Source organism: Anguilla rostrata, chromosome 13 (assembly GCF_018555375.3).
Source record: "Anguilla rostrata isolate EN2019 chromosome 13, ASM1855537v3, whole genome shotgun sequence".
Lineage (NCBI taxonomy): Eukaryota > Metazoa > Chordata > Actinopteri > Anguilliformes > Anguillidae > Anguilla > Anguilla rostrata.
The window spans coordinates 38,766,386-38,793,166 of NC_057945.1; the positions used below are offsets into that span (position 1 = coordinate 38,766,386).

General features: G+C 46.4%; 1 protein-coding gene across 1 annotated transcript in view; it reads right to left on the reverse strand.

Moving 5' to 3' along the window:
* LOC135238640 (neuron navigator 1-like) overlaps positions 1–26,781 on the reverse strand; it is a 98,884-nt gene that overhangs the window by 66,834 nt on the left and 5,269 nt on the right. The window contains exons 4-5 of the mRNA XM_064306761.1: positions 16,414–17,130; positions 694–796 (exon numbers count right to left, since the gene is read on the reverse strand). Of these exons, the coding sequence (XP_064162831.1) occupies positions 694–796; positions 16,414–17,130 (820 nt within the window). The remainder of the gene's footprint in view (positions 1–693; positions 797–16,413; positions 17,131–26,781) is intronic.

Below are 26,781 nucleotides of genomic sequence, written 5' to 3' on the forward strand. Positions count from 1 at the left end.
ACTGCATAAAGCCTGCACTGTGTATACAGCAGACGCCTATAGCACGTCTCTATGGGGACCCTGCAAACAGGCCCATCAGTGCAACAAAAGCAGGGATGTGCAGCTGGCCTGGCGACACACACACACACTCTCACACATACACACACACACACACACACACACACACACACACACACACACATACACACACACACACACACACAGACACAGACACGCACACACGCGCACAGGGGGGGAATCAAAAGCATTATGTCACAAAAGAAAAGCTCAAAACACACAAAGCAAATCTGTATCTGCCAGGAGCCTATCGTGAAAGCTGCAATCAGGTGTTTGTGCAGGGAAGAGCAACCAGCTGCCCCAGGCTAAGCAGCAAAACAACCCAGCTACAAATTTCAGTTACTACAGGCTGTAAACCCACCTCCTGGCCCTGTTCCAAAAAACCCCCATTACATCAGGGAGCTGTTAGGCATGGACACCCCTCCATTACATAAGCCCACAAAATTGGGATCAAAACGTAATTGGGGGGGGGGGGGGGAGAAAATCTGGAATTCACAGCTTAACCAAAAACAAAAATGAAAAAAAAAACAAAAAAAAAAACAGGAACATTTCCTGTCATTGGTGTCCATGGCGCCAGCTAATCAGAAACCCAAGTGAACCTGGTACCCGAAACCAGGAGCGCATCACGCATCTCACCTGTGGCTGAGCTGCGCCCCCCGCAGACTGGACATGGTATCTTCCAGGTTCTGCCTGAGGTCCAGGACGTTCTGTACGGTGCGCTTCCTCTGGGACTCCGGGTCTGTGGGAGAGACCATTCAGAGGGGGGGGGGGGTCATACACAGGGCTGCAGATAGCGGGGGACACATGGGACACTGAGACGCACCCAATATATTTTGTCATGAAATTCACAGCTGCGGCCATGGATATGCATCCACTTATTTTCTTCTATTCATGCAATAACTTCAGAATGATAGCGATAACTGCTCATTTTATAATAATAAAATAATAATAAAGTTAATAATTCCACTTCAAGCGAAATTAAAGTGCACAACCAAAAATAAAGAAATAAATAAATAGAGATGTCATGGCCAGTAAGCATTAGTCCTAAATCATGAGTGCACAGCACGTACAGTACAATGTGATCTGAACATGTTTTACCTATCAGGCCACAAGGAACAAGGGATCTGACCCCAGAGTGAGAGTAATGGGCTGGGGAGGGTTTGGGCGTCTATGAATTAGAACTAAGAGGGGATGGGGGGGGGGGGGGTTCTGTGTAGGGGTGTTGTCAAGGGAACAGATTGAATTATGGTCACAGCTGGAAAGAGGACTGGAGTCAATCATATAAATCATGTCCACTGCATTAACAACAAACGGCAGGAGCTGACTGTTCTCACGGTGTTCCTCAGATGTCGAAATCCATTAAGACTCACTCTGTTTCATGGTTGTTGTATTTACTGTACCTCGCTGTGTTGTACTGCATGCTGTGTACACTTCTATCTCAACGAGAATATCCCCGGTAAATCAAAGATGCATGCAAAACACACTCAAATTTAATAGAGATATGAGATCATCATCTTTATAAAGCACACCGCGTTTTATGAACCACGCTCATTTGAAGCTAAAAATATTCATAACACGCGCAGTATCCTGGTTTAATCGCTTGTAATATTTATCTCGTCATACTGAAAAAAGATTTCGGAACATCATGAATATTAATATAGAACAACGAATCCCTTTGATTATGATGACAGTGCGTTTAAAGTTTGATGAGAAAAGAACCTCAGCCCGTCCAATAATATTAAAATTAGAGTTAAGTACTGTACTGTACATAACAACAGTAACACAGCAGCATATTCCATCGCATTTAACCATAACCCTATTAATAAACACTCATCTTCATCGGCAGTGGAGCGGCTGTGTCTTAATTGGCCCTTTCCCGAGCCAATCACACAGCTCACAGCTCACGGCCACACCGCGTCCGCAGCCCGGCGGGATCGATGGTGCGAGAGCGAGTGAGCGGCCGTTAAAACAAAACAAACACGGCTGCGCGGAGATCGTGTGCGGAGCGTCACCATGGCAACGCCCCCCCCACCCCACCTCACCCGTCGCCACCCTCCCCCTCGTGCTAGCTGCTGCAGCAGCGCGTATACATCCTTCGCTCGTCTTGCGGCTCGTTAACACAGCCGCCGGTCGGTAGCTGCCGCGGCGCATGCGGCTTCCCAACAGAAGGAGGACATTTTTAATGCAACAGCTGGAATCCCTAAAATAAAAGGGGGGGGGGGTGTATTTGTGTGTGGGGGGCGGGGTTGAGGATACAGCTCAGCATCTCTTATTGTACAGCAGACGATAGGAATCCATAACGTGGGGGGTGGGGGGGCTATGTGAGCAGCTACAGCTCTGAACCTCTGGTTTGCACACAAAACTGCACCCATTTATTTAGTTATTCATTTTTTAGAGGGGAAAAAAAAAAGCAGCCAAATTGAGGTCCGCTACGTTGCAGAACCAAGGTCAAGGGAAGATCACGTACAGCACACCATAATCACTGAAACCAAAGCTATATATGAAACTCTCCATCCAGCGTCCAGCTCACCAGACATGCTCGGCTTTTGGACGAAACAGAACAAAGCAAAAACAGCGCTTTGCTCATTTTAGACCCACAAGTCACAGTGGTGGTGAGGCAAAGACAAGAGGTGCTATTAAATATAATACAAAATTCTAGCTCAGAAATCTCCTATTGACAGATCGACAAATCGCCCGCACAAGCATCCCAGCATCACCTTAACCTGGTTTCACAGACAGCCCATCAATCACAATCTCCACTCCAGAGCAATAACCTCCCCCCCATCTCATCCACACCAGCCTGTTTGTGCTCACAGCGGGGGACGCTGTTGCCATGGCGCTGTGAGCTGACGGTGACGGCCGTGTCTGCAGGTTAAGCTCACTGGGCATGTCTACACCGAGTGCCTGGGCTGCAGCTGAAGATATGCACCGTTTTGGAGGTATGAGGGAGATCATGGGTGGATCTTCCCCTCTACGGGCCCATGTCTATAAGGTTCGGGCTATAAGGGGGATCAGGGTGATCTCCACCTGGGGGGGGGTGTCAGGTGAGCTGCAGAATCTTCCCAGCCGATAAAAACCCCCAAGAGAACATGTCAGATCTCCAGCAGTGACAATGTTCACTCTCTCCCTCCCTCTCTCACTCTCACTTTCCTTCTCTCTCTGTCTCTCTATCTCTCAATCAAACTTTATGAGATGAGAGAGAGGAGTTCAAGGGAAAGTAATGGTGAAAGAAATTAAATCACTGAAGACCATGATTCTGCTCATTAGCCATCCAAAGTGTGTGAGACAGAGAGCACATATTTCCCAGATGCGCAGATACACTGGGTCTGATAATATCAGAGCGTCAATACCGTTTTTCACATCTTTCAAACTTCAAAACGAAAGATGGTGCATGCAGCCATTTCCATTTTACCTTTCCTCAAGCTCCCATAGTCAATTGCAGTCTGACAGTAAAGTCTGAGAGATGTGGGTGAGATGCATGATGGGAATTGCATAGCAATGCCAAATTGGATGACCAGGTTTGCCGAGCACACCAGAACAAAAAAAAAAAAAAAAAAAAAACATTACAGGCTTATGAAAAGGAATCAAGCTTGTTCTATAAACATAGAAATTTGGTTTAAGAAATAAACCAAGCAGGTGAAGCAGGATACAGCGGATATTGCACTGCGGGTGTTTTTATTACAAAGACCATCGCAGAAGAGTACAAAACCCCCCATTAACAGCATCACCATTCCACAAAGACCCCAAACATTAATGAGGCCGTTTATTAGATTTTGCAGAGGACTCCAGGAGAAACGAACAGATCCTGATAGGTCTTCACAGTGAGATAAAATGTTAGATACACACAGCTAACACTAGGAGGGATCCCTGTAGAGAACATGAGAACAGGAACAGGGTCAGGGCCCCACAGGAAGTGTTGATGATTAGATGAAGTGTTTGATATCCACGGTTAAACTCCAGGTGGGAGACGCATGGGGAGGTCCTAACAGCGAATATCAAAGGCTACATTTAGGACCGTACCTACGCTGTGCCCGCAAGAGGAGTGTTGAGACTCTAATCCAAACAAGGCTAGAGAGAGAGAAACTGAATGAAAGACAGCAGTCTTACTGCTTCTGCCACAGTTCTTTCTTTCTTTTCATAAGACGAAAATTTCCAACTGCCGAGCAACCATCTTCACATCATCTGAGGTGCAACCTTCCACACCAGAAAGACATCCTACGTTCTGAACAACATATGGACATTCAACTCTAAGGATGGTTAAATGCAGTGCATCAATGCAATAACTAAAAAAAAACCATATTGGTCTTTGACTATACTGCATATCAGAGGTGGAGATTTGAGTCTGGAATCCTTGAGACTAGAGTCACACTTTTTAGGACTTGACCTCAAACATACCTGAATTACAGCTTGACTGCATCAACTTGGAAAAATCCTGTCATTAATGACAGAATCGGTCACAGTGGAATCTCGCTTATAGGCAGCGTGTAACCGATAACCCCTCTGGAGAATCGCTCGAAAATTATCAAAAGATTCATTTTATTCAACATTACCACCACCATTAGCGTTTTGGAGTGTATACATTCACATACTGCAAATAAATACTTTCACAAATCCTTTACTCAGACCAGCTGAGCTGTAATATATATAGCCTACATGGCATAGATGTTTGTGCTGGCCTTAAAACATCCCTGAGGCAAGAGCAGGTCTCACAGATCATAAATTTTGAAAAAAAGTTCTGCAGCGCTTGGCAGACAGCCCAGACCCACACCGCCATGCAAACTCTCAAGGCTTGTTGCTTTTGTGACGAAGGTGCATGGACAGTTTTTTATTCAGCATTTTTATAACCAGGATATCTCTAGAGGTCGAGAATCTTTTTTTTTTTTTTTAGACAGAGACCTGGAAAGGAAGTCAGGTGACTCCAGCTGAAGCCACAGATATCTGATTGGGTTCAGGGTCTGGAGGCCGAGATGGCGACAGTAAAGCTGTAATTCTGTGATTCACAGTTTTGAGAACTCATTTTGAAGAACGTTTGCAATAATCTCGCTGAGAGATCCAATTGTGGCCAGGTTTGAACAAGCTTATTTTTATAAAATAATATAATTTTCCAATTATTTGAGAATGTAGCTCACTATAGTTTTTTTATACAACATTCTTTGCTCATTTATTTTATTTATTTATTTTTTTAAACAGTTCTCAAAACAGTCATAACAAGTGTCATATTTTAAGAGTAGTGACACAGAAAAACTACTTTCTAAGGGGTCTAAATAACTGCTAGTTGACCATATACCCTTACCTCTAGCGTTGTCTCACAGCGCATTTAATTTGTGACGTAAACCAGCTAACGTGTGCTGTCTGTCTTAACTAATTAACTAAATTATCGCTGGTATTTACATTTATGATACAATCCAGAATTCAAATACAAATATATCCAAAGACTCATGGAGACTCCTCAAATATCTTGACACTTGCAGACAGCTTAGACATCTGTATTTACCTAAACTTTTTTTTTTTTTTTTTTTTTGAAACTTCTGGGTGACTTTGAGGAAAAGATGGACAACTTAATGGTTTGCTGGCCTAGTTATGAGCAAAAGTTATACTGACAGCTTGTCTGGTCGACTTAAATAACATATCAGGAGGATATTCCAGTCTTCAGAGAAGAGCCCAGACTTCACAGTCTGTCAGCCTGATCATGATGTCTTCAGTCTGCCAGGGGAAAGCCTCTGGTGCAGGGGAAATATATGGAAAATATATTTTAAAATATACATTTTAAAGGTGATAAAGTGTATAGGATATATTTTATTTAACACTTCTTGTCAGAATACAATATTATAGCGTTCTCAAGCTCTTATCGGCATCGTCGACCAGGATACAATTATACATCTCATCACAACCAACCACTGATGTGTCATTTTGGTTGCGTAGCACAGCACATAGTTGCATGCCACATAAACCAAACTATAATGGAGGGCAGGGTCAGTGAAAAGGGTTAGGAAACTCCATTTAAAAAGCACATTTTGGGTGCGTGTTTTGTGATTTGTGAAACGGCTTCATCAGCACTGATGTCATGCACCAGGCGCAGATGCGGACCGTGTCAGTGAGTTAATTCCAGCACAGCGAAGCAGGAGAGCTGCCAAAACGCACATCGGCCCCGCCTGCATCGTACCAGTCGAAACAACAGAACAGTGCTCCCTGTTTAACCGATAACACACCACAAGGCACACAATAACTCATGTGGCCATGGAAACTGCGTGCTTCTATTTTGAGACACCTAGTTGCGTCCAAAAACCTTGCCAGTTCTGCTGAAAACAGACCTTCCGCTAGCAAAGGCCACCGGCAGCATTGTGTCGGTGACGTGGCTGAGAAGGATCAAGCGTGCGATCTCAGTTGCAACGCAGATGCATGTTAGACTCACACATGCCACCTCTGAAGAGGATGTGCAAACACAAACTGTCATTCCAGTGCCTTAACCCTTTAAGGTGTGAGGTCACAAACATGTGATCAGAACGTTCTTAACTGAACATTCTAACGCTGACGTAACAATCGCTGCTGGCAAATGAAAACAACAGGGTTCTAAAACACCGACAGTCTGACAGCTCATCGCCACGGTAAGCCTTCCTGCTTTCCGACCGCCATCCTCCTCCCCGCCCCTCTGCGGTTGCTAGGCAGTGCCCTTGAAACCTCGGCATTCTGTCAGACAGGAAGTGGAACACATGGCCGTCTCTTCCCCACATCTGGGTTAGAAATCGCCTCGGTGCAAATGCGTCCTATTGTGCCACTGGAGACCAAGGAGTGTGAGGAGCAAAGGACGTGAAATCTCTTCTTTTTTTAAATGAACTTAGGGGGGAGCAGAATTACCTTTTTTCCCCTAAATTAACCTGAAATGCAATGAGATCAAATATTCCGCAGCTATAAATTGATTCTTTGAACTGAAGTGCAGGATTATCGGTAAAGCACATCACCATTTCTAAATGTCCAGTTGGTTTTGGTGAAACAGCAGCAGTCTATATTCCCTTATTCCTGCAGAAATCCTTGTTACAGACACATATTTTTTATAAGACACCACATATCTCTTTCTTCATTTACTCAGCTTCGAGATGCCAGAAATTTGCTGAATCTTTACAGCAATAATTCATGCATAACCAGTTATTACGAAGCATTAAAATAATCTTCAATATCTCTCTCTGTAATTGCAGAGCGATATTCCAAGGCTATGTCATCAGCCAACCATGGCCAGATGCTTGCAGTGAAAGGAAACAGCCATGGTGGGTTTCGCTCAACCAGGGAAATCCAAGCTGAAGTCAGCCGGGGTAACCCTAGTAACAGCTGTGGTTACCCTGGTTACTGCTGCGGTTACCCTGGTTACTGCTGCGGTTGCCTCTTCAGCCACTCGCTAGGTGTCTACAGGTTGCCAGTTGTTGTTGTTAGAGAGACACGCTCCCTTAAGATCAGAAACGGCTGCTCTGTACTGGTGCCAAGTTGCTTGTAGTGTGACCTATTACTGGCCCATTGGTGAGTGTTTCGGTGTGTCGAGTACAATATAATTAAAACAGGGTGGGGGGGAAAAATAGTCCAAAGACTTTAAGCTGTGAGAAAGCACCCAGCTCCCATCCACAATAACTGTCCAAAGCCTTGCCAAGATGCACAAAGCCAAAAATGGGAGACTGCAGCATCTGACTGCAGTGCAGTTCGCAAGCCTAAAAAAAAATAAAATTCCACCCTCGCGTGAGGAAGGTTGTTCTACTCGTCCCAACCAATGAGAGATGGTTTCCTCCTGTCCTAAGCAGGGTACGGTCTTGCCTTTTAAAAAATAAATTTGGTAAAGGCCTCAAGGTGTATTAATACACTCCCCCACCACCCAAACATCAGAAAGGCAGTAGTTAACTCATTGTCTATGAAGACACCCTATGAGAGGGTGTATCAGGACAAGGTCTTCTTGGAAAAGATGTCTGCTTTCCAAGGCCAACTGTTTCAGTACAGTACGTAATAAACTAGGAGACGCGGTGCTATTCAAGAGAGACATAAAACCGGTCAAGCACAGTTTTCCATATGTTCTACCTTTGTGTAAGAGACCACAGTTCACTGCAGCAAGCAGCAAGCGTCAGTCATCTCTGAAAGCAATTGAGTTCACTCCCGTCTCCTAGGAACCTCAGGGTCTGTTGATTTTCACCGTTATGATGGTTTGAACCATTAAAGCTGTTTTTCCTCTGACACTTCCTTTACAACCTTTTCCTTTGTGATTAGGTTGCAGAAAAGTTTCATACATCATACAAATCAAGAAAAATTCTGATATTGTGACATTTTGATGGTCTTGTATGATGCTGTAGTTGGGAGGTAAATTCTAATCTTAGTTTGGAGGTGCTGCTCATCAGATAAACAGCACGTCATAAGATCAAATTTTAAAAAATGAAAATATTCTGCATAAAACTGTTTTCAATGTCTGTTGGAACAACACAGATAAAAATACTACTCTTGCCAATGCGAACATCTTTTCTTTCCTAAGAATGTCCTGACTGTGATCAAGAAATTGGGCTTTTCGATCAATCAGACACCCATTTTCCAGCATCGGAAAAGTGTGGACAGTCCTCCCTTGAAAATGTCCGAAGTGCTACAGTCGTTGAGACACGCGCTACACAGCTTAGACAGCAAAAATGCAATGGAAAAGCTGTCATGCGATATGAAGTTAGCCAGCATTGCTTGCCTGGTTCCAAGTTCAATGGTGGAGGGCTTTGCAAACAGGCTTGCCCGCTAATCCGCCCCGTATGGAAGAATCCGCCAAATAAGTGACCAGATAAACACATGAGCATTAGCGTCTCCGTGTCCTAACTGGTTCTGAGCCGTGGTGTACTCATCAACAGCGGAGCAGACTGGGTCTGACCACACGTGAGGTCAACCTGGACGGGAACCAACCGAAATTATCCCAAAATTAGCAGTTCCGCAGAGAAGCGGCGTCTCTGTCCCGGGGAGCGTCGCGGTACTGGGCCCCCGTGGGGGGACGGGGGGGAGCTGAAGAGAAGGATTTCTACGGGATGTGATCTCCACGTGAACAGCAGAGAAACGTCCCGGAGCATTGGGTTCATGGGGATGACGTCAGCAGGACAAACTCCTTCATTAATGCCAGTTCCCCGCTGTCCCTCTGTCTACCGTGTTGTTTCAGTCCTGCACTTTACAGATACTTTCACCCAGCGCGACTTGAGACGGATTTTATTTTTTTACATAAAATTAATATTTCACTGAAGCAATTCAGGTCAAGCACTGTGTTCAGTGGATACAACAGCAGAGCCACATCGTTTGAGTTACAAACCCAGCTCCCTGGCCACCATACAACAGCGCTGCCCAAGACTCTGATGATAATCTCTGATGGTGTACAGCAAAATGGAAATGAAAGCAAAGTTGCACAAAGGAAAATGATTCATCAAGTCACCCACAGAGAAGAGCTCGTCAGTTGGACATCTGTTCCTTGGAAACAAATCATTTCTCTAAATATTTTTTTGCCCACGTTCGAGTCCGCTGGTCTTCACAGGCATAGTTTCAGGCGGATACAAGCCCGCTTAAAGCCACGGCAGGTTAAACAGAGTAAAGATCTGGAGTAAAAAACATGGCCGACAGACGGGGTTTACCCTCCTTCGCACGCGATGCTGTATCGCGGCTCAGGGAAACCGCGGCAGAGACGGACGTCTCATTACTGACCGCACTGGGCACGTGCAGTAGGCCGAGAGGCAGGACACTCACTCGGCTGAAGCCCGATGTGGGTCAGGGGCTTGTCATGAAGTAGAGCCTTCAGTTTCCCCGTCCCCCACCCCCACCCCTACCTCACATCTCTAAAAAGTCATTATTTGCTATTATAATGGAGCATGAGGACGGTAGATGGTATGCCAGGGATATGCGTGTACGCCAGGAATATAAGTCCAGCTTGCTTGAACAGAAGTCATACACAGCTACCCCCCAACCCCACCCACACAGCATCAGGTAACATTAGCCACAATACGGGGCTTCCCTTTCTGTCCCCACAGGGATAGTATCTGAGTGGATCTCATTATATTCCCGTTCCGTGATTAACCTCATTGAACGGACTGACTGCATTTCATACGATGGTGTATTTGCGAGGGACATCATTGGAGACGGCGATGGGAGGGGCGGCCATGTTGGTTTGAGCTGCGTGACACAACAGGGTCTGTATGGAGGGAAACAGACGACTCCCTGTGTGGACACAGTGGGGCTATTTATTTAAAATGTTTTAATGAGAGTGGTGACAGTGAGCTTGTTGTTATGGGTAGTGGACACATTAAGTAAACTCCCGACGTGTATCCAAAAAAAAAAGCAGGACACCCCCCTCCCTGCCAACCACGAGGAAATCATATGGTGTCCTCAGTCCTTGAATGTTTTTTTTTTTTTTTTTAAATAAGGGAGCACCACAATGCTCTATTCAACGCCTATCAGCCACAGTGACAAGCCATAAGCCCATACAGAATAAAAGGAACAGGAGGATTGCTTGACAATCAAAATGCAAAACCGGATGAACAAAAAAATGATCAATTAAACTAATTTTGGCAATAGTGCAGGCTGTTACATGAAGTGGGTAACCAAACGAAGTACTGGAAAAACGTGTCAACACAATAAGGGCAAGATTTTTTGAACTGATCTTTTCTCAGGACTTGCTATACTACATACTTCATTAACTTTGGTAACTGTCAAACTCATAACACACTATGTAGCAAACAAATTAATTAGTTTAATAAGCAATTAGTTCAGTCAAGAGCATCTCCCAGGCTAATATGGGTCATGGAACCATCTACACAGTCCTGAGATTCACCGCTGGATGGTTGTTTGCCGTTCAGACGTGATTGACATATTTGACCTCTGACCCTCCTGTGTCTTTGGTTACCATGACGTCTTAAGGCAGAACACTGGGGGCCCTTTATTTTGTTTTTGTTTTTGTGTGTATGCCACATCCCCAGGAGAGGTTTCACAATCAGAGACACTGTAGTCGTAACTAACCTAAAACACAAATCAAGTGGTGTCCAAACCTATTCCCCAAGGGCCAGCCATCCTTTCCCACCACCGGCAACTTATTACTGCCTTAAGTGGACCAATTTAACTGCTCCGCCCACTTCTGAGATTGACAGGCCATAATTTAAAAGATAGCTGCTGGGCCAGCCATTGAGGCCAATGGCAGTTACGCCCACTTAAATTTCAAATTAACCTCAGGAGGTCAAATCATCTTAGGTGCCGCGCACACATCTCAAATTATGTAGACAGAGAAAGAGAAAAACAGAGCGCGAAAGAGTGCGTTAGAGTGACAGACATAAAATATAATCTCTCTCTAATTTATCCATCTCTCTAACATATACGTATTCGGGTCGTATCATATTTTTGCATCATAATTTAAAGCAGGGGAGCTTGCATGCACATGTACACCTGACATTGAACTGTACGTACCAGTAGTTCTAAGAAAGCAATGTGTGAAGTGAAATCCGTTCAGAGACAGATCTTCGAGAGCAGAAAACCAAATAAGCTACAGCACCGAATGACCTTCAGAGCAGTCTGAAGTGTTTCTGTTCAAAAAACACACCACTGAGGCTTGGGTTAGGCACTCGGGGGAAGCTAGAAAAACTCTGACACAGAAATAAATAAATAAATAAATACACCACAATGAAGCAGACTTTTCTGCGGCTATATCCAGGAACTGAGGTCTTTTGTTGCCGTTTTAACAACACTGAAATGGAGTCTGCATTTAATACGCTTGCCTTATTCTATACTGGAAGAAAACAGCTTATGATTTTACAAAGGAACACATACAGTTGAATAGCATTGTTCTGCACTGATAACAATTATAACATAAACCAAGATTCTTTACTGTCACAGATTAACTCCACATCATCAAGGGATGGATGCAGACTTTAGCACAGGGCTGACCAATCCTGTTCCTGGAGATCTACCGTTCTGTAGGTTTTCATTCCAACCCTAAATTGGCACACCTTATTCTACTAATGAGCAGCTCAATGAGAACTTTAGCTCTAGCTGAATGAGGTGGGCTTTGTTAGGGCTGGAATGAAAACCTACAGGATGGTAGATCACTAGCTGCTGAGTGAGGTGAGCTTTGTTAGGGTTGGAGTGAAATCCTACAGGATGGTAGATCCCAGGCATGAGTTGGAGTGTTGTTAGGCTTGGAGTGAAATCCTACAGGATGGTAGATCACTAGTGGTTGAGTGAGGTGTGCTTTGTTAGGGTTGGAGTGAAATCCTACAGGATGGTAGATCCCCAGGCACAGAGTTGGGCAGCCCTGTTGCAGGCCATGGGTTTCCTGTCTCCACCGTAAACAGAGCGCTGGCTTCTGCCGTAGTTTCGCCGGGCTCTTCCCTGAGCTCTGAGGGAAATTAGATTGAGGGGCTAATATTAAATTAGCATTTTGTGCGCATGCTAAGTGACATTAGCCAAGGCTATAACTGCATTACACATTCAGCGACTGCAGAATGACAAACGGCAAGACAAAGCAGAGGCTTCATCGGTGCACCTCAACGTCAGAGAACAAATAGCCTACATCTGGCTCTCTGAAAAACGATGAAACGTTGGTAACAAGACGCACGTCCATCCGTGCTTCTGCTACAATGCACATGCAAATGCATGCCTACACAGCAGAACGCTTAGTGTAAAATTTACTCTGATAAAATACCTTTTTGGACAGATGGGGTGCATTTCTACCAGCTGTACACATGCACAAGAACTGTGAGAGTTCAGTCAACACAGTCCCCTTTTATCGTGTATTTTCAAATACACACAACAAATTTTCTATACAAAACGCCAAGCATGTCTGTGAACGTTTGTGCTTATTGACATGGGCTGCTAACCTGATGCATGGTGAACAAAGGGGGCACCGATAATGGGGGGGTACAGACTAATCATGCCCTAGCCAGGTTATGATTGGGTGCAGTCCAGCCTCTCAGATACTTCAGGGATAGATTAAAATGATCTTTTAATGAGGTCAAATAAAATAATAATACAGCTAGCAGCCTTGAGCAATGGCATTTCAGAATCTTCCTGCAGCACCACTCAAATTTAATGATTAGACATTAAGTCCATCAATTAGAGGATGTGAGATACACAAACATATCATTATAAGCAGATGATAATATCAGAGTAAATCAGCTGTAGTGGGCAGACAGTTTGGCATGACTTAGAAACCCCCAGCAGCAAACAATAAGGCCACATTAAACCGCAAACGTAAAAGGTCAGCCAACATTTCTTATCCGTGGGCCTTAATAACAAGGAAATTAAGTCAAATGGAGACATTTTACAAAATATTCCTTGTGTGAGAACACACATTCAGCCTTTAACAGCTATGTCTCAGCCAATGGCTCTTCAGCTAAAAAAAAAGAAAAAAGGCTCTAAAGAATCTTCCCAGTTCGATCCATCATGAAACCAGCTGTTTTCCATGAAAGGCTGCTTAAAGGAACAAAGTACTTTTCCGGTTTCAGTCGAAGGCACGGATCTCTCTCTTAGTATAATCTCATTCTTCGGTATATTGCCCAAGTACTCTTCAAAAAAACAATATTTTATATATTATTTCTGGTTATTGTCCTAGTACACAAGCAGCCTGACATCACTGTGCTGAACAGAGGAAGCACCAGCCCAGTTTATAAGCTCATAGTTATAACTGTGAATAAACACTACATTAATTAATAACTTCATATGTACAGCCTTATGAAATAAAACGCCACTCAGCAAGCAGCTCTGGAGTTACATGTAGTGCATTTTCTTTTTTCTTTCTTCAGACCACAAACCCCAAAGTGCTCTCATACCAGCCACGGTAAAGCCAGCAAGTCACCAGAAACTTGTGTAAATATCTCAAATTTCCTTCATCACACACACAAACTGTCTAGGCCCATCTAAAAACTGATTCAAAAACTGAAATAATAATTTTTTTAAACCCAGAAAGTGATCTATCCACATAATAACATGCTGGTTCAAATCTGGATTCCCAGTCTCCAATAATTTATGCTCGAATCAGCCGCCTCTTCCAAGACGTGAAGAGAAGTAAATCTCAGTTACAGTATTCCTGCAGGCTCCAGAAATGAGAGGCATCAAAAGACATGGAAATAGCTCCGATACTGATGAGAAAGGCTAACCAGACGCTTCAGCTGAAGACAGCAACTCATCCCACACACCCAGAATAATGCTGACTGCAGTCGGCACTGATTCATCATATTCAGATCACAATGTGGGTATGGAGCTGCATGGAATGTGGAACCAAGTACAAGCTCATCTTTCGTCTTTGGAAGAAACATTCGCTACACACCAATACGTTTCAGGGCGTGGCAGATGCCCTCATCAAGAGCAAGTTACACAGATCGTTCTTCCTTTATTTGTTTTTAACATTCAATCCATTTCTAGCTAGATATTTTAATGAAGCTTCACTGCTCAGTTCATAAGATACAGCATTTCAGGTGAGGGGCCTTCACCGAGCAACAGCTGAACACTCACTGGGATTCGAACCCGCAACCCTTTGAGTTACAAGCCCGGTTTCTCTAACCTTGTTACCTGTCCAGCTGAGAAAAAAAGCAGTGTAGCGGCAAGCCTGAAACCTAACAGCAGCAAACGAGGCTAACCCCAATATGTGAATCACACGGGCATTACTGAATCAGGGAGCGGAGCAGGGCTGAATGGAAGCCATCTGGCTGAGATGATCCAGCGCAGAAACGCAGAGAGAGAGCTGGGATTCATTAACCTGCTGACCCACAGACGTACGGCCAGGCAGGCAGGAGAGGCCGGAATTCAGGGCCCAGGGCTCGGCGCTACCGTTAGCGTCCTGTCTGTCGCGGTGCGTCGTCGGCGACTCTGGTCACTGCAGTGGGACGGGGACAGGGACGAATCAAACCGCACGCGCACTGGAAACGCGCGGAGGACAAAGAGAGAGAGCCGCACGGAAAAACCCAGAGAGGGACAAAAACCGGTAAAGGGTCAGAAACTAAACGATGACCCAAGATCAGCACGGACGTGTCAAATTAGTTTGGGATGTACAGTAAGTCAATTGAGCCGAATTTATGAATGGCACTATAATCCTCTCTATTTGCACCTGTCCTTCACTCAAAAGGAGATTATGGGGTTTTTGCAAGGGAGCAAATGGATGCAAACCCATGAGCGGTGGATTCTGTTATTAAACTGTGGAAATGCGGCAAAACAGGTCATCCAGCTTTACTACAGTAATGACTACACCACTGAGTCATCACCCCCCTGTCACAAGTATGCTACTGTCCACGGATTGTAAACTGCGGATAGGAAGTGATTTTGTCTTTAGCAGAATTTGCCTCCCAAATGTAAACCAGCAGCATTTCATCAGAGTCAAACCCACAACCTTTGATTTACAAGCCCGGTTTCCTAACCATTATACTACCCAGCCTTACTATCCTTCCACTAGAGAAAGAAGGCTATGGAGCAGCCGTTCCGAACCCCCATAACGAAAAACAAGGCTAACCCGGTACGCTAATAAAAACGGCGGCGCAGCGGGATGCTGCCTGAGATCCCTGCGAGACGGACAAGCCCACCACGGCCAGCTTTCTCCCACGATGCCCTGCAAAAAGGCAGGGGGGCGGGGCATCAGCTGCCAGCAGCCAGGGGAGGAACGCAATTATGAGGGGAGGCTAAATATGTCACCAACCGAAATTAAGCCAGAGCGCTCCGGGTCCTGTTTTTTCAGGGGGGGAGGGTGTGTTTATTTATTTATTTATTTTAAATATCCATTGTTATGCCTCCCCGCTTCCTGGGAAACGATGCAATACATATCCTGCGCCCCCTCTGCAGTCTGGTGCATGGAGCAAGCGCATCGCATCAGCACGGCTGAACCTGGGGACGGATCGATGATCAAAAAAAGAAAAAAAAAAGAAATGCACACGTAAAAATTCATCACGTTTCACGGGCTATATCAGCACACTGAATGCTTAATGCATAATGCACAAATTACACGACAGCCACGCTAGTCTGACCACTGCAGATCCGTTTCGGGTAAAGGGAGCAGCGGTCGAATCTCGAGAGCAGACGACGCCTCGGTGGTACGAGGGGGGGGGCATTTCGCACGGCGTGAAATATTAACGGCGAGAAACGGCTATTTATAAACCCGGGGGGGTGGGGGGGGGGGGCTTCATCAATCACGGTGGCACAAGATCGGCTCCATTCGGAACAAAAGGCACTGGTGTTACCGCGACGACGTCTGCAGGGACAGCTGGAGGAGGGGTGGGGGGGGGGTGGGGGCGTGGCAGCCATGGCGACGGCCGACGGACAGAGAAGCGGGAGTCATGAGCGGACACCCTCCCGGCGGGATGGGAAGGGTTTGGGGATGGGGGGGGGCGTGGCGACAGTACTCACCCAGCATCTGGCTGAAGAGCAGCTGCTCCAGGTCGCCCAGCACCGTGACCACCAGCTCGGGGTCCACCTTCAGGAAGGGCTTGTCCCCCTCGCCGCCCTGCCCCTTGGCCCCGCCCTCGCCGGCCCCCCCGGCCAGCGGCGGCTTCTTGTCCTCGGCCTTGGCCTTGCCGGACAGGATCTCGTCGTCGGACTTGCCGTCGTCGGGCGCCTTGCTGAGGGGCTTGACCTCGGCGTAGGGCGCGCGCGGGATGCGGCTCTGCTTGCCCAGCGCCGCGGGGGCCGCCAGCGGGCTGAAGGGGCGGGGCTTGCCCTGGAACAGCGAGTGCTCCGACTTGGACAGGTTCCGGGACAGCGGGGCGGGCCCCCCGCCCGCGCCCGCCTTGGCCTTGCCCGCCCGCAGCGAGCCGGTGCCGGGCTTGCCCATGTCGTCGCGCCACTCGGGCTGGTACAGCTGCATCTTCTTCTCGGCGTCGGTGAGCACCGCCAGGTTGGTGAGCGACTTCTGCTTGCGCAGGTTCGACGGGACGGGCAGGCGCCCCTCCTGGCTGCCCGCGCGGAACACCCGCAGCTCCCCGCGCGGGGCGCCCCCCTGAGGCACCCCCGGCTTGCCCCGCTTGGCCGCCATGGCGGGTGCTTTGCCCTCCGTCCTCGATCCGTCCGCGGAGTCCGTCTTCAGGTCCTGGTCTCGGCCTCGCACGCTAGTCCTGAGCAGCAGCCCTGCGAGCAGCCATTTCACAGCATCAGCACGGAGCCGGGGGGAAAAGACAACAGCAACAATCTCTCCCTCTCTCTCTCTCTCTCTCTCTCTCTCTCTCTCTCTTTTTCTCCCTCTCGCTCACTCACAGTCTCTCCTTCTCCTCTACAGTTTCTCCCTCCCTCTCACTGTCTCCTTCTTGCTCTCTCTCTCTCTGTCTCTCACACCTACCCCACTGCCTCTCTCTCTGTCTCTCTCTCCCTCTCTCCTCCTCTTTGTCAGGAGGACAGCAGGCCAGTGACAGACTGCTGCAGACAGATGTAAATCGGTGGAGGAGCCAGACGTCGGTAATCAGCTCCGCTCAGCTCAGTTTCTCTTTTGTAAATCCCCTCGTTTCTGGCTCCGCTCGTTCTGCTGGTCCAGCTCCCCCCCTCTCTTCCTCTGCTCTGCTGAGAGACGGCTACAGCTGCTGCTGCTGCTGCATCTGCACTGCCCTCTCTCTCCCACCCTCTCTCTCTCTTTCTATCCCCCGCTCCGTTTCTCTCCTCCTTTCACTGGACCCTCCTTTCCGCTGAACTGCTCCGCAGCCAAATGACAGAGGAGAAAGAGACAGCAGTGTTCCCTCCCCCTTTCCACACCCCCTCCTCTCCTCTCCGCTCCGCTCTCCCTCTCTCTGCATCGCATAAAGATGCTTCTCAGCGCCACAGTGTAAAGTGTGAACCCTAAGGGGCCGGTGATAAATTACAATCCTCCTGTAAAAACTGGAGACCTTCCAGTGTATTACTGCACCATCACATACCCCATTTTTTCCTTCCCACAGTTCTGTTTTTTCTCAGTAAATCCCTTTGTTCTGGTCCTCTCTCCCTCTCCCATCTTAGATGATGTACATATACACATTCAGTGAATTCAGTTACAGATAAAGGCAGTTCTCTCATGATTTTCAGTCACTATATTTAACCTCAACCAATAAATTTTAATGTAATCTTCCACAATAGCAGCATTAGTAACATAATATTTTTATTGGCAATTTCAGATTTCAGTTAATTTTGGACTCCAATTTAGTGGGATCACGGTCTCACCCCGCAGATTGACACGGCAACTATTAATTTTAAATAAAATTATTTTTTGATCGATTAACGAGTGGCTGAACAGAGATGCAGACACAGACCATGAGCCACAACGCTATTAAACCTCAACCTCTCTCTTCTTAGTGTCGTGAGAACGAGAGGAACTTGCAAGCTTTACTAAAGGAAGCAATACCATTTAAATCATCCAAATTAATCAAAATAGCCAGTTACGAAACAAAGCCAGACATCCATTCTTATCTCGAATGTTTGCACAAGGGTTCATAAAAATCAGACACGTTCCCAGAAAAACATGAAGTGTTATTGTTTAGGAAATCAGTATTTCCTGCCACATGAAACTGTTCTGTCTGCCAAGCTCTTGACATCCATTTCTTGTTCACACACAGCACACGACCCAGTGACATTTTAGCAAAAACGACCTATAACCATTCTTTCTTCAGTCACATTGACAGTTAGGGCTGCCAGACGAAATGTCTGGTTTTTCAAATTATTTGTACAGGCCTGGTTTGTGGTCCTGAACGGACAATGTAAATGTCCAGCCTGACTAAGCAACTGAAATTTGACTGCTAGTTCGTAATGAATCTTCCACTGTTTTCACAAATTATAAATCTGGCAATCCTATTGATAGTATTTAGGATTAATGTTTATTCATTCAAGTTTATTCATGTGTACTGCTACTATTGGCTGGGGGGGGGGGGGTGAAATTACCTAGGGTAGTGGAAATGCATCACGGGACTTTAACAGCATTTGGCACTGCGACATTAATCAGCCTTAGAACAAGAAAGGAATGAGTCAAATTTCCTCTTTAGGTCAGTCCTAGTTAAACTACTAATAATGCAGTGTTTTCTAAAGCTAGACTCACATGGCGAAAAACTCACAAGTATGTCAGCTATGGCTAACCGGCTAACTGCACCCTAACTGGACTGGGCAGAGCGAATGACGTTAGGCCCAATGAGAAGTGTGTGGTCATTTAACTAGGAGCAAACGGGACTGTGCAGTCCTTATAAAACCAGGCACTTCAGCCTGTGGTGGTTTACTCCCCATCATGCTATACAAGCTGTGTGGTGACAAGGGCTCTGTAATTATGTTATCATGTTTTCAATGAGGAAAAAAACCTTACTTTTAATCTTTTTTATATTCGTGAGACGTGAAGGGTGGTGGTTTATCCCTTTCACCACGATCCCTTATAACTGAGCCTATTTCTCCACACACCTCACACTCCTCTCCCTGGAGTATCCCACAATGCCCTGCTGCAGCCGCGCGCGCCATGGAAACCCTGCAGCCTGCATCTCTCTCGGCGCATTATGACGGTGAAGGGGCTGTCCACGCCGCATCCAGCGGGAGGAATGCACCGCACCGCACAACTGATCAAATTTTAATGGGGGTTATTTATTCTGGGAATTTCAGCATTCCAGCTACTGCTCATTTTAAATGGGCAACGGAAGCAGTTTGGGAGTGCAACCTGAAACCCGGAGCCCTGGCAACCTCTGACTAAGGGTTGCCAGATTGAGAATTTGAGAAAACTGGACAAGCTGGAAGCTTAATCTCGGATGAGGCGGGAAGGAGCTGTCGAAACTGTTGGAGGAACGGGAGGGGGCATTGTGGTGGTGTTGTCAGAACGGATCACTGACCAGGGGGGTGGTTACAATGCAAATTCATTACAAACCAACAATCTTTTTTTTTTAAACAATTACTCAAACCAGACACTATAGTATCGCATGACCACCAACTTGGACCTGTGCAAAAATTATTTGAATTCCAAACATTCCAGTATTCTGGTCCAGGCATCAGGCAACTCAATATAACAGGCCTAGTTTTCCTTTTCTTTTTTCTTAAAAAAAAAAAAAAAAAAAAAACACTACAGCCTGCTGAAATCCATAAACGCATGACGAGTGTGATAGTTTAGTACGGCGCCATGCCTGCTGGCGTGAGACTGATGACACTGCACCAGTCTGCAGTTGGACTGAATCAGATTCCCCCTGGTATCCATGCCCTGTGGTATCCATGCTTTTTTGACACCTCCAACACCAGGCAACAGACACAACAGGAAGTAGTGCAGAGCGTGAACCTATCTACCGGTGCAGGCAGGATGGAATTAATAGCTATAGCTAGTTAGAAATCTGGCTATATGAGGGGAAAATAAATAGTCAAGCCAGCTTAAGTGAACTTGGGTTGTCTAGCCAATAGCCATCACCATGATCAGGAAAACTGAATTGCATTATGCATTGTTTTCTTGCTGAACTGTGCATACTAGCAGCCCAATCAGATGTATGTGTGCACATAAGCTCCCCTTCCTTAAAATTATAATACAGCGCTAGTATTATATATATATTCTCTTTCTCTCTCTCTCTGGGTTCTGGGTTCGAGCCCCCGTCCGGGCCTTTCTGTGTGGAGTTTGCATGGTCTCCCCGTGTCCTGCGTGGGTTTCCTCCGGGTGCTCCGGTTTCCTCCCACAGTCCAAAGACATGCAGGTTAGGTAAATTGGAGAGTCTAAATTGCCCCTGGGTGTACTCCTGCCGTTGCCCTTGACCAAGGCACTGGCCTCGGAACTGGAGTTGGTCCCCGGGTGCTGCACTGTGGCTGCCCACTGCTCCTAAGTAATTAGGATGGGTTAAATGCAGAGGACGAATTTTACTGTATATGCACGTGACAAATAAAGCCGCCTTCTCCTCTTCTCCCTCCCTCTCTCCATCCCTCCCTCTGAGTTCTTGTGTGTGTGTCTGTGTATGAGTAAGAGTACGAAAGGACACACTTTTTGGAAAGGTTGCACATCTGTCAGGGCTGATTCTGAACAGCTATACAAACCACTGCATCAAACTGACTGCGAGCAAACAGCCCCAGGATAAAAGGAAAAAAAAAAATTAACAGCAACATTTTTCTCTGTCCCAAACATGAATGTTAGCGTAGTTCTCTGTCATCCTATAATCTAGACCTGATGCTCAGCAATCCTCCCCTGCACTCATTTTAAAAAAGCGATCTAATCGTACTCATGAGAAAATACGTTTGTTTGGACACATCAAGAGAAACCTAATCAGTTCAAATTAAAGGGCACCTACGGCTGTTTTCTAAACATAATCATCAGAAGATAAATCATGCAATATGCAAACCTGATAAGAACTTAATAAGTCGTCTGGAGAAACTCAGGAAGTATCTGAAGGTGAACTCGGCGTGTGGCTGGAAGCCAAACGCACAGATTGCATCGCAAGTCTCACAGTACGCATTTCTTTCCTTCTAAAAAAGAAAACCTTCACTGGGTCGATAACCAGATTCAGAAAAGAGGCTCAGCAGCTTACGAAGACCACTTAGTGTTTTGGCCATTGCTGTGTCTCTGCTAAGTCAGAACTACACACAGAATGCGTCCCTAAACAAAAAGGCCAATGCTATAATTTTGCACCAAATACTCGCATACTCCAAGATGAAATGGCCAACATACAACATCCAGCGGTTTAAACACGAAATGCATGAAAGTCAAAATTTCAATCCCAAGGTACTGGGTCCCTAACAGGACCCATCTGTATTTACACCCCCACAAAACCATAAATCTGGGCAAAGACCCAGGACAGTTCTCCCAGGACAGAGAACGTGCCCGGGAGTGAAAACTGATCCATGCACCACACCCTTTAACCCCCACAGACCACACCTGTCCACCGTATGCCGTATTCCACTCAACACCGCAACGCACGTTCCCTGGGGGAGTTCCCATACGTTACTCCATTCTGGGGTTAAAAAGGTGCAAATGAGTGCCTCCGGGAGTTATGGGGCCATGCCACCCGCCCTCGAAAAACAGCCGTCAGATACGACAGCTTGTCCTTCAGGCTGCTGGACCCATTTCTGTTCCACTCCCGTTTCATGGCCCCGTCAATCGCCCCCCAGACCAAGACCCAGACCCAGTCCCAGTCCCAGTCCCAGTCCCAGACCCAGCCCATTTCCACTTCAGCCCTCTGCATTTCAGCCCCTTAAGCGTGTCGACCCCTCACCTCCCGATCCAGACACACAGACACACAGCCGTGCTTCTGGGCCAGATCTGCCGCTCTTAGCCAACGTTCACAGAAGGAAAACTGGCAGGAAACTGCAGCGATGTGCAACGATTCAAATGCTGAGGACTTATAAATGGAAATTAAAAAGGGAACACGACTTATGTCATGCCTTTCATGAATAGTTTTCGCCACCAAATGTGCCAAAAACGCATTTTGACGGTGTATTTAAAAACCGCAGCGCGCCGATGTGACCCGTTTATCAGAGCGCACTTAAGTGTGACACAGTAAACAAGCGGCTCACAGAGCGGTTGAGCTGTGACAAGCTGTGTTTAACTCCGAGCCACATGGCTCTGCACGGTACGAGCTGGGCGTGTCACCGAGTCTAAATTAACTCCCTTTCCCGCAATTACTCCCGTCCCCGGGGGGCCAGTGACTCCGGAGCTGGAACGCCGGGGTCTGTAATTTTCCCGGAATATTGGAATACCGTCGGATACGCCAGAGCAGAAGCGCGGAATTCCGCGCCTTCCGGAACCGAACGGCTCCACGGCGGCTGTGTCATCAATGGAGCGAGACGCAGAGGTAGGAGATCCCGAGCTTGGGTTCGACTGCTTCGCCAGGACTGGAGCCCAGCAGGGAGATCCCGAGCTCGGGTTTGAGGACTGGACCCCAGCAGGGAGATCCCGAGCTCGGGTTTGAGGACTGGACCCCAGCAGGGAGATCTCGAGCTCGGGTTCGACTGCTTCCCCAGGACTGGACCCCAGCAGGGAGATCCCGAGCTCAGGTTTGAGGACTAGATCCCAGCAGGGAGGTCCCACGGCACCAGCCAGCTCTTTTCTCTCGTGTGCTCTTCTCAGCCGCTCTTATTTTCGCCCGTCTGAAAATGACTGTTATTAGAGCAGCTCGCGACCCACACAGCCTGGCAGCAGCAGCAGCTTCAGAACCAGCTTCAGTGCTTATTCAGGCTCCTGACGTCCAACAGCGTCGCTGGACAGGCCAGTCGAAGCTGCGGGCTCGCCTGCTGTCTTTGAAACCACTTATCTATCCCTTATGATTATACTTTTATCCTCTTCCTTTGCACCCATTATCTCTCTAACCAGATAGATTATATTGAGGCCTGTCCCATCACAGGGTGCAGACAGCGCAGACTAACAGTGGTAAGGGGAATCAGAGGTTGCAGCTGCATATATACAAGCTGCATACATGGACTGTATATACAGAATGTGAGCTGGTTAATTCATTCCCAACAAGAGCATTAGCTAAATACCAAAATGCAATGTAATGGAAAAGAGTGTAATGTAATGGGGGTGTGCAGTGTCCAGAAAAAGGGAGGGTTGGGGGAGTAGGAATTTGGGTGGGGGGTGCAGACTGCCCTGGCCACAGTCGGCACAGAGGGCACAGGCACAATCATGATTCCCGGCCTCAGGGCCCATCACTGCAAGGACTCGAGCGTCGGCATGACGCCACCTCCCCCCCCCCCCGTGAGCTGCACACCTGAGTCCGCACCTCGAAAGGAAAAAACAGACGGGAGCTATTTTTTCCCTTCCTCCTTTGCTACCGTTTCCAAGACTGGCTCTACATCGGCTCTGCGTCAGACATCGCAGGGAACCGCAGGGGCAACCGCGCCACCGAACGCCCTGGGACCCTGTTACCCTAAATCACAGAGCAGAGCACTGCTGGCTTTCCACCCTCCCTTCACCTGGGAGTCAGGTGTGAAGACAGCCTGACCAATCAGCAGCACTACTTACCTACTTCATTGCCTGGGAGAAAAGAAAACCAGGGCTGGATTTGAATTCAAGGGCCAGATTTGAGTATCCATGCCTTAGGACAGGGCTGCCCAATCCTGCTCCCCGAGATCTACCGTCCAGTAATTTTTCACTCCAACCCTAACAAAGCACACTTCATTCAACAGCTAGAGATCAATCCGTCCTGTAGGTTTTCACTCCAACCCTAAAAAAGCACACCTCATTCAACAGCTAGAGATCATTCCGTCCTGTAGGTTTTCACTCCAACCCTAAAAACACTCACCTCATTCAACAGCAAGAGATCTCATTGCGCTGCTAATTTGTAGAATTCATGTGTGTCAAATTAGGGTTGAAATGAAAACCTACAGGACGGCAGATCTCCAGGAGCAGGGTTTTTGCCAGCCAAGCCCTAGGACAGTGTGCTGTGTGAGTCTTGTTATTATCAGACCATAAAATAACACCAGAACTGACTGGTGTGTGAGAAGAGCGCGCTGGAACTGCAGCTCTGAATTCCGCAGTTTCCTCTTGCCGTGAAGCGACGCCCTAATGCCAGATCCAGCTGAGGCTGGGACAGGTGCATAAATTCGGCCCGCAATGGGCCCGTGCACGTGCGGGAGGAAGCAGTTTGGGGAGAAAGAGGTCCCGTTCCAGGCACCGGGGCCTGCAGACGGACACCGTGCGTCTCTCCAGAGGCGAGGGCTGCGTGATTCATAACCCAAAAACGAGCGAATCGAAGAAATAAAAAAAGAAAGAAAGAAGAAAAAAAAAAGAACAGCCAGCCGTGACCGGAGGTTCTCAAATGCGCCAAACAGGCAGAATGGAATAAAAATTTCACCGTTGATTTCCCGGGGAGAGATAAATCTCGGGACGGGTGAAATGAAGAGGACAGGCATGTGGAGTTTCCTCTCCAGAGTGAATTATTTATACGAGACTGTGTAAACTCTGTAAGCATTATATATTAGGACATCTCTGTCTCGGATCAGGAGCAATATTCTGCTGCTAAGGAATCGATGCTAATTCTTGAACTCACTGTAATTTGAATTTGTTAAAGGTAATGCAACTCCTTGATGCGCTCTCTGACAGTTCTCCACTGAAGAGTAGAGAACATTGCTCCCGACTGACTCACTGGTTTGGCATTCAAGCAGACATTGCCATTAAAGAAAATTTCAATCATAATTGTCGTTTGAATGTCAAGTTCTCAAACATCTCCTCAATAAGCAGGTTATGAAACACAAGTGTCCCAGTAGACTGTAGTTCTACTGTAATTTTACACATTCATCAGATGTTCTTATCCAGAACTCACACAGCTTAAATTATTCACACACAGTCCATTAACTCTTTAATGTTTAAGATCACAAATATGTGATTAGAATGTTCTTAACTGAACATCCTAATGCTGCTGGTAACTTGAATGCTATTCTAGAACACTGCCTGGGAATTTTTTTAAAACATTCCAAAACAACTATTCAAAGGGTTAACACAGCAGGATATTGACTGAAGCCATACGGCTAGATTACCTTGCACAACGATACAACAGCAATGTCCCAGCTGGGAATTGAACCTACAATCTTTTAAGTAGAAATCCCGGTTCCCTAACCACTATACGACCCGGCCCTGTCACCCATCCCCCCCAACATGACATCACTTTCTTTGGCAATACAGAGTAAGGCTAAAGTTGGATTATAGTTCATATATTATATCACCGAAGCTCCAAAGATGGATAACATCTCGCTGCAGTTGCTCAGAGAAATCTCCCCTGTCAGTTTGTCATATCGTGAGATAAGCACGGGATTTCTTGGACGAGATCCACATGTTTAAGTTTAAGCTTTTCCCAATTCTTTCCGCACGCAGATCCTAGGCAAATCAGCAGCCTAAATCCAAAATCCAGAACAGGAAAGCTGGATTTTCCGGGATGGCCACAACAACTAAGGAACAGGTAACTCCCCGTAAATATTCCAAAATCCTTATGAATCCTTATGAATGCTGCAGCCTAGCCTGGACCTGTCTGTAGGCTATCAGTGTGTTTCTAGGTTCGACTTCTGCAAAAAAAAAAAAAAAAAAAAAGCAATTATAATGTGTTTTACATGAATGCGACCTCAGGCTATTCATAGAGTACATTTATGGCAGTTTCTGAAAACTAGAATTTAACACAATTTAGTGTCTGCAGTTTTGTGTGAGCAAATTTCCAGAGCATAAGCAGAATATTAAACCTAAGTTATAATTTTAGATAATCGCACCAAAAAGCCTGTAGCACACCGATGGGAAATGAAGAATTAAATAAGAATATGCTACTGCATTATACAGGAATGGACAAGACCAAACTCCGTAATAGAGTAATAAATCGGCAGGACTGTTAATGCAGTTGTGGATTCTTCCAAAGAGCTTTCACTGAATTGAAAGCTCTTTATTTTATAAATGTGTAAATGCAAGTGTGCGTTTGCTTTCCTATGTATATTTTATGCATCTTTTTTTACACTTAATTTTGTGTATGTATATGCGCAAGAGTGCATTTTTTTTTTTGTATGAAGCACATTGGATTTCCATGTGTATGAAAGGTGCTACAGAAGTAAACTTGAATGTCTGTCACTCACAGACATGGATAAACTCAGAATGGGGAAGAGGAAGACAGAGTTCAGTCTGACACACCCAAAACACATAGGCCATGTACTCAGTGGCTCCATACAAAGTTGACTTAAGCCATGTCAGAATCAGTGCACTTGCCTACTATTGAGCATATTTGTTGAGTACAAAAAAGTTGTTAAGTGGGTGAAATTAAGTGGGTTAACTAAATGTAGCATGCCTAAAATCCCAGGGTGATATACTTATTTTTGGAGATTCGCGGAGCATACTATTCAGGAAGTAAATGGCCA